The sequence below is a fragment of the Cryptomeria japonica genome, chromosome 1 (assembly GCF_030272615.1).
Source record: "Cryptomeria japonica chromosome 1, Sugi_1.0, whole genome shotgun sequence".
NCBI lineage: Eukaryota > Viridiplantae > Streptophyta > Pinopsida > Cupressales > Cupressaceae > Cryptomeria > Cryptomeria japonica.
In genome coordinates, this window is record NC_081405.1 from 529,219,450 (window position 1) to 529,229,115 (window position 9,666).

Here is a 9,666-nt window from a genome sequence, read left to right on the forward strand (position 1 = left end):
TGTACTATTGAAACCCCCCTTAGATTTAACAAATATTGAATCAATCACCCCCAAGATAGTAACTAGGTGCTAACCTAGTTGTAGGCCACAATAAATTAATCACTAAATACTCAAAAAAAGGTGTTGGACATGACAATAGATTGCACAATCGCTCATTGACTACTCCAGACAAGGACGTGGTGAACATATGATGGTTTATAAAAATCTGTTAGATTGAAGATGATCAAGATGTTGGACGTGAATGTGGATTGCTCAATAATTTGATTATTAAATTATCCATGCCACATTTCACTCATAGTTCCCTTGTCACACTATCTTGCTTGTAGTTTGCAAAGGTGACAAACCCAAAACCATCATAGCTACCATAGAACATTGAGATGATGTCAATGTTCTACATGATCTTGAACATTCACTTGAATCAACTCTAACTATTGAAGACAAAGACAATCATAAAAGATTGAACTTCTTGAATTGGCCTAGGCACACAACCCCCTAAAAGCATATAATGTAGTACAAATTCCATCAAAGATGAGAGCTAAACACTCGCTATATGCAACAAAACGACAACTAAAATCACATCTACCATTGAGCATTGAGATGATGTCAATGTTCTACATGATCTTGAACGTTCACTTGAATCAACTCTAACTATTGAAAACAAAGACAATCATAAAAGATTGAACTTCTTGAATTGGCCTAGGCACACAACTCCCTAAAACCATATAATGTAGTATAAACTCCATCAAAGATGAGAGCTAAACACTCCCCATATGCAACAAAATGCCAACCAAAATCACATCCATCTTCTCTTGAATTAAGATAAATAAAGAAACCAACATATACTAATAAAATGTAGTATGTAAAGAGCTTATAGACCCACCTCTCCAATGCTTTAAAAATGGGCTCAAATGCACTCTGTATGACAAAGTTATTCCTTCTAGAATACCTAGGCTCAAAATTGTCATATGATGGTCAAATGGATTCCAAATTTAACATACAACGATGTGCCTCCAACGCTTGGTCACCCATGTCATCTTTTTGTTCTGCTCTACTCCTTAGCCCTCAATTGTGCATGCCTTCCACAAGACCAACTACTCCACCAAAATGTTGAAACCCTGCAACTATCTTCAGTGCAACCAATTGCTTGCCCCAAGACCTGAAACTTACATGGATTTTTTGGAGGCCAAAATGGGTAATTTTTTGATGAAACAAAAATGAACAAAAAGAAATTAAATATTGAATTAAGTATTAAAACAATATATTTGTATGTGATGTTCCATTTGAAACCCTTATCCTATGTTGATAAAATCTCATGCTAGAGTCTCACAGATCTCAAACGAACCCTTATCTCAAAAATTCATCACTTAAATCCAAAAGTTTCCTTTGCCCCAGGAATAAGGATTTATAATTTTGAAAACCTTGACAACACACGATGAGATCTTGTCACTCCTCGGTGCTCCTTTGTACTATTAGAGTACCAGATTTAGTGAGTTTTAAATTAGTTAAAATGTATAGATCTTACCTGGTGAACCTTAGTCGGCTTCTCCCTAGCACATAGGAAGCATATATCTGTCAAGCCTAAGTAAACCAAAGAATCTAAATAGCCAAATGAATGAAAACATTTGAGTCTGTTACATATGGTTAGATGTTGGCAACAAATAAAACATCCACACAATGCTGCTTACATCTTAAAGAGCTATAAGAAACCAGAGATCAGCTGAGAACAATTTTATTATAACTAAATAGGTGAGCATGGCCTCCTTGTTCAACCTACAAAAGATGAATAATCTTCCATTTGAGGTTTACAATATTAGAAAAAGGAAATAAATAGGAAATAAATAGACATAAGTCACAAGTAGCATGGGTTCAGGATGTGTAAGCGCAATGTTCTTTCAAAATCTTGTCCTCAATGGACAACACATCGACAGTCATGCAGAAATTAAAAGAGATGTATCAGCATAGAGTCCCAACCTGATGGCAGCATACTACTAATAACATCATCTGCAGAGAATAATATTTTCTTCTGTTTCTTTTAAGATCTTCATGTCTGTAATCTTTCGCAACATGCTTGATAATCAAGTTACCTGCTAATATGCTAGTACAGAATTTTCTCAATTCTTAACTAGTACAGAATTTTCTCATGGAAATTTTCAGCCATTTCAAAATTCTTCACTTGCACACATTTTTCACTTGCACACATTTTTCACTTGGAAACTCAATAGATGATACATATATACAGACAAACACACACGCACATATACATATATATATATGTGTGTATATGCATATGTATATATACACACATACATATATACACATGTATAGATACATATATATATATATATACACATATATATACACATGTATATATATGTATACACACACACACATATATACATATGTATATACATATACATACACACACATATATATATATATGTATCATCTATTGAGTTTCCATAAGAAAAATGTATACATACATACATACATACATATATACACATGTATATATATATATATATATATGTACACACACACATATATATATGTATGTATATATATACACACATATACATACATACATATATATATATATATACACACATATACATACATACATATATATAAATATATAATACAATCTTTTTTAGATCAAATCCTAATCAGGACATTATTGAAACTATGCCAATTACAGACATAAACCAGCCCAGGTCCATTGGAGACTGGAAGGGCTCTACTTTACCTGATGGTAGCTTCATCTGTATGTCTCCCAGTGACCAATCAACAGGAAGTTTTGACCTTCATTACGAGTCCTCGTTAGCAACCTCACATAGCTCCACTTTAACTAGAGGATTGATTCTTAAGTTATTTTACACCTTCCTCAATCAACTTATGTTTATGCTGGAAACAAATGCTCAAATCCCTGCTGATAGCATAATGCTCAAAGTTATCTATCATAGAAGTAAGAATGATTTTATACAAACAACAAGTCATTTACCAGGAAATTGACAGAGTACATTAAGGTATTCTCAGGACAATTTTAAACGAGGCAAACTAAATGTGAAAGTTTAAACCAAAAAATTAAAAACGGGTATTTTCAGAGTAGGTATTTGCATTTCAAACGGTAGCAATGCTTTGAAGTGCTGTCATGTATTTACATGGAAGACTGTTCGCCATCTCTTACATCAGTCCAAAAACTGAAGAAATTCAATGGATTGTAAAATTCGTTGTCTTGACAAAATTCAAAAAACTAGTACATGATTTCAACAGTATCTTTACTCCTTATGTCAAACATAAAGTTAATTGTATCTTTGAAAATAAACATGCCTAGAATAAATTAACTCAGAGATGGTAAATAATATCTCTTTGCATGCATAATAAAAAATGTTGTTCACTGGTTTCCCTGTAAATGAAAGAATTTAAAGTAGATGCATCCTCTCAACAGGTGATTCTTGCAACCACTCAATTAAGGGCTTACCAAGGCCAACAAAACACCCCGAATTTCCATTTTCAACAGAAAATGGAGAACCAAAAATGTTGAGCACATGCTCAACTGATTGTTTCACTAGAGAAGAACCCATAACCCTACTACGTCTTCCCCATCCTGTAATAATGTCTATGCGATCTGGTCCAACACCAGAAATGAGCATCCTCTCCCTAAAGGAGGACAGTGTTCGTGACAAGGCAACAAGGGCTGTTCCCATTGACATCACATGAAGATTGATTGTCCAATACTTTGGTGCTTTCCGGGTCACAGCATGTGGATAAAGATTTTTCTCCATGGCAACTTCCCAGACAAATCCTGCCTCTTCTTTGAGGTCTGATTTGTAGAGGAAATTTGTTATTGCATCAGCAAATCCCCTCTTGCTTTCTTGATCTTCACTGCGCATCAATTCAAAGAAGCTGGTTGCATGTTCCCTAATATTCTGTCCACTGGGTTCGGCTGTGGGCAAAGATACAAGAAAACAATGTGCTGGATGGCCTGTGTTTGCCAAAAGTCTTGAGAATAAGTTCATGTCTTGCTGACATACACTACTTGTGCAGCAGCTTAAGAGCAGAGTGTATGTCTGCAGAGATGGGAATAGATTTAATTGTAACATTGTCTGCAGAACCATTTGTGCATTACTGAACATGTGTGCTCTCAAAAAAGCACTTAGTAAAGAATTGCATGTCGGAACATTTGGCCTGAGACCTGAATTTAGCATCTTGGCATACCAAATACTTGCCTTATCAACATTTCCTGCTTTTCCCCACATATCAACTAGTAGGCCATAAACTGGCTCATCTGGTGTCCAACCTGCCTGCTGCATCTCCATGAAAACTGCCTCTGCTTCTTCAAAACGGCCACAATGTCCAAGAACCTCCATCACTATGTTGTAACTCACCTGATCTGCTTGGAAGCCAGCATTCTGCATATCTCTATAAAGCTTTAACACAGTAGAGTACTTCCTGGCCTTTGCATGCAAATCCATAATGATATTATAAGTAACCAAATTGGGAACATAACCTCGATCAATCATCTCACAAAAAAGTTTGTATGCTGCAGGTAAGTTCCCTGCTTTTCCAAGGCAGTTAATAATCACACTGTAGGTAAATGTGTCAGGGGTCAAACCTGCTTGCTGCATTTTCCTATACATTTCCATGGCTACATTAAGAAACCCAGCTTTAGCATGTATGTCAATTAGAGTGCAATAGGTGACCTTATCAGGTCTGCACCCAGCTTCTTGCATTTTGTGAAAGATGTCCAGAGCTTCTCCTAGGTAGTTAGCACGGCCATAGCAATGTATAAGGCGATTATATGTTACAACAGTAGGTTCACACCCCTCTTTTTGCATCTCATCAAGCAACGTATTTATGACATCAAATCTCCTGGCACGGCCCAGGATACCTATCATGGTTGTGTACGAATGTTCATCATGCTTAAACCCTGCCTGTCCTTTTGCCCAGTTGAAGAAGTTCAAAGCCAAGCCAGGTTCCTGCTGCTGTTTGAGAACTTGATTTACTTGATAAACATTCAACTTTGCATTCAAATTGGCCAATGCCTCAACCGTTGCAGGTCCCCAATACATTTGTCTCAAAATACTAGAAACTTGCTCTACTAAACTCCCTTTGGCAGGAGGAGAAGCCCATTGAGAACGATTTCCATTTTTCTTATTTCCTCCAGCATGTCCTTTATTCATACCTCTTCTGCGGTTTTCAGGTTGTCCCCTGTTATTCCCATTTGTGGATAACTTTCCAGGATGAATTTTATCTGTTGCATTACTTGTCCTCCACTTACTTTTACTTTCAGGATTGTTTTTATAGCCCACATATTGACTAGGAGAAGAACTTGTTCCAGAAGCCAGTGGAATCTCAAAACATTGCCTTTCATCATCCTCAGAAATTTGGATAAGGTGTGGTTGTAAGAAACCAGATTTTCCTTGTACATTGGCTGTCGAGCAGTATCCCTTGGGATAAGTATGTTTTGAGGGATTTGAACTAAAGCACTGTTGCTTCTGTCCCTGAACACCAGGTAAGTACTCTTGTCTTAATGGTGGTGCATCTTGCCTAGAATTAGAATATGGTGAATGTTCCCCATACTCCTGCGAAAATGTCCTCTGTGTTTTTGATAAGTTGCTTGATCCTTCTGGTGCATTTTGTTTCTGAAACTCTTTCTTTCCTGTTGAAGATGCTGAAAATGACTTGGAGGAACTGTTAGGCGATGTTGGTTTCCTTCTAACGGCTCCTGACTGTATACTACTGTGGGGACATGCTGCTTCCTGAGCATCACTCGACACAGATAGATGCTTAACTGCCTTAAGACCACCACCAATTGAATTATCAGGAACTTCTGTTGAAATAGAATTGTCCAATTCTGCAGCATTTTGGACTTTTACAGCTCTACTAGCTTCTTGTTTGACAGCTTCTTTTTCAGCTCCTGGGATGCCAACTTCAGGAGGAACTTTACTTCTTGAACTTGGATATTTATCACTCGTGAAGGATGGTCTTGTCGTGTCATTTGAATTACTAAATTTGGAGGATGACAAATGAGAATATCTGTGGGTGCTAGAGTCGGTTGAGCTATTGAAACGGGATTTGGGGACGTTATTGTCATCTTCAGGGGAAGAAGCTGAGCCTCCATCCAAAGAATTATTCCGCACACCAGATACTATTAAGGACCTGGCACCCTTGCCAAAATGAAGCAGCTGTTTTGACCTCAACATTATCTGTAACCAGGAATGACAATTACAAAAACCAGCTAAGCCCCATAATAAATCAATAGTCATTGAAATCCACAGCTGTATGGTGCTCTAAATATTTCTCGATGTACAAATTTCATGAGAGATCTTTTCAGAACAAATTTAAACTAGCAGTCTAATAGGTGACAACAACACAGACACTTCATAAGACTAAACTCATTAGATCCTTAGTAACAGAAACCAGCAAGGAGATCACTAACAATTTAAAATTTCTGCTACAATAAACATGCTTCTGTTAGTGAAAATGAATGCACTCCAATAGAGCAAAAATAAATTTTCTAGAGATCTAAAAACTTTAGCTGACAATAGAATAGATAAAATAGAAGCATTAGGAATTTAGAGTCCATAACAATGATAATTGTACAGCTTTTGGAGAGAACTGTATAGCAGAGTTTTACATCAACATTTCAAATCACACTCCATGATTCATCAACAGGATAACCCCAAAAATGGATGACATAGTATGATCCGAAACATTGATGTAATAAAACAGATCATTCTGAAGAAACAGACATCAAAAAGCAACTCCTATGCATTTTCAAATTGTTCAGCCATGAAAAAAAATCAGGGAATTTAACTAGATGAACCAATATATAGCTTCTGTAAGGTGGAAATAAATGCATTCCAAATTAGACAAAATGAAAACTCCCAGAAATCTAAAACTTTAGTTGACAATATAGCAGATCATTTTGAGGAAATGGGCATCAAAAAGTAACATCTATGCATTTTCAGATTGTTGAACCAAAGCAAAAATAAGGGTATTCAACTAATCTTGTCAATATTCAGGGGGGGACTAACAGTAAAGCATCTCCAAAGAGATAATAACAGGGGTAGCGATACAATTGTTCCTATTTGTTGATAAGGAGGCACATAAACAACAAACTTAAACCGTAGCCAAAAACATAAATCTAAAATAAACACGGAGGTTTCCAGAATACCAACCTTCCAGCTAGCATATTAACATAATGTATTTGAGTTTAAGAAATGGACGCTCGACCCCTGTGTCCTGAACTGGCATGTCATGCTTTCAGCTGGTTGTCCAAACTATATCAATGTAAAGCAACGAAAACTTCAGGATATGATATTATGATCCATACCACCAAGGATCATGCTGTAGTATCTTCATCAAAAACAAAAGATAAAACTAAGCCTTTATTTACTGCACTGTATGCCAACCAATCCCTATTCAGCCAGTAGGTCAATCAGACATTTGAGATCCTGGTCTGAATCCCTATTTAGCCAGTGGGTCAATCAGACAGTTGAGATCCTTTTCTACACAGACTAGGAAAGTCTACACAAAAAAGCACTTGTTTGCACAGAGTACATCATCCCCTGGCATTGCAACAGCTAATAAGGTTATGATGCTTAACCCTAGCAGTTCTGCATGAAGGGCACAATCAAAGTTTGTCAATACCAATGCAGCTGCTCATTATTAGACTGTTCAATTAGCAAGGCAAATTTTCTCTAACCTTTAAGTATGCTAATGGCTACTGTTCTCTAAAAGAAAACTCTTACAATATGAGTAGCTTTGCAAATATTTTTTTGTAACAATTTAACTTTAGGTCATAGACTTTGTAATCTTGCCCTGTATTATGTTAGATTTCTACACTTTTACATAAGAAGTTCTCCATTTTTCTTTTTATTCAGACTTAGCTTATAAACTATCTAAACTTTAAACATGGCTGAACTGGTTTCAGTCATCAGATTGTTATGCAGCTACCTATTAATCGACGAATCTTGAAATACAAGTCAGAGTTTACACAGACAACATTCTTGCATTATGGCAAATATCTATGACCTACTGGAAGCTCTCTCAGAGAACTCTCCCTCAGATCATGATGAGGGTTACACTCTCCTGGTTTGCGAAGTAGATACCCTTATTTGTCCATACTGCCGATGGAAGGATTGTGTTTATGTATGTTTGTTTCTGTTAACCATTTGTTAATTTTGATTAGTGTATGAGGTCCTTTGAGCTGGAACCCTATTGGGCAGGGCAAACCCTCATTCGAAGGTGAGACTACAGAGATTTTACTGTTAGCAGGGCCGAAGAGGTTTCTCCTACAATTTGGCGTAGCCACCAAATCACCACAATTACGGCTTCCATTAGCGGCTGCAAACCATGCGCTAATGGAAAGTGATTGTACTAATTTGTAATTTATGCCTCTCTAGTATATAAAAAACATATTCTCCATTAACATCTCAAGTAGTGAAATATTATTAATTGCATTTTCTGCCGAATATCTGAAGACTGGACAATAGCAGGCCATCTATGTAATAGCACCTATGTAATAGCACTTATTTTACATTACTTTGTCCCTGTGCTAGTTCTGACAATAGTCAGTTTCCAACCAGTTTCCCAAAACTTGTCAGAAAATACGGTTACCCAACAAAAAGTAGATCGCAGAGAAACATATTTGGGGGCGCTTAGACGAGAAAGGGCACTACTTATGGGGAAAAAGCTGCAAGTTCCAACCGCCAGATCTTGACCAACATGAATTTCAGATGCTATCAAACAAAACCAGGTACAATGCTCACAACACATAAAACTTCCAGTAGACTACGGCGGCCATTAATTTCTGGTTTTTCCCAGTACCAACAGGATCCAAGTCCATAAAAGCAATATACCAGATCCCTTAAAACTCAGTTGTACTGGTTCATGGTGTCAATAAAATATGTATTTTGCAGTACCCATAAGTCAGGATGAACAAGAAGAGCCCTCCAGAGAGCATTGTGAGCAAACTGTGCTTTTATACAGGGCAATGTTTTGCTAAATAACCAAATGCAAACTGATGAAACACACAGAAAAATTCAACTTCTACCCGCTGAGATTGAAGAATAAGATCTTACCTCCAAAAGGTGCTCACTTGGCTGGGAATGAGTAAAAGCTTGTACAGAAGACGAATTCTAGTTCAGCACAATTCCCTCCTTCAATGGAAACATTTTGATGTTTCATGTAGCCGTGCAAAAGCATATAGGAGAAAGCAACAATGGAAGCATAAACATGGTGATGATCAGGTGATCTTGTGATGAGAATATCTGTGCATGGCCATGGCCATGAAATGAAATGTCACCACCACACTAGACTGAATGCAATGAGCCATGACAGACATTAATTTATTTAGCATGTCTTGCGGCGAACCTAAAAAGTCAGGCTCGGCACCCAAAAATTCAGGCTCGGCAATTCCTGCATAAAAATTTGTTCTTTTTTCTTATTGGACTGATTTTTTCACTGGGTGTACGGATTCAGAAAGCTCTTGGAAATGTTGGTTCCACGTCTATAGGGATTCGGGACGCCGTCTGCTCGTCGGCTATGTTTCTTCAAATAATTTTTGGTAGGTAATCTAATGGTTGAATTTGTTTCCAAGAATTTGGGGATTTATTAAATCAATATTATATCTTAGGTACTTTGTAATGTGATTATTTGATT

The 9,666-nt window shown here is 37.0% G+C and overlaps 1 protein-coding gene across 1 annotated transcript; it reads right to left on the reverse strand.

The window, feature by feature from the left end:
* Positions 1–3,258: 3,258 nt before the first annotated feature.
* On the reverse strand, positions 3,259–9,449 carry LOC131059909 (pentatricopeptide repeat-containing protein At1g18900). The gene is made up of 2 exons (XM_057992963.2): positions 9,087–9,449; positions 3,259–6,206 (listed from the first exon to the last, which is right to left on the reverse strand). The coding sequence occupies exon 2, from the start codon at positions 6,201–6,203 to the stop codon at positions 3,420–3,422; it is 2,784 nt and encodes a 927-aa protein (XP_057848946.2). The 5' UTR covers positions 6,204–6,206; positions 9,087–9,449; the 3' UTR covers positions 3,259–3,419.
* Between the last annotated feature and the right edge of the window lie 217 nt (positions 9,450–9,666).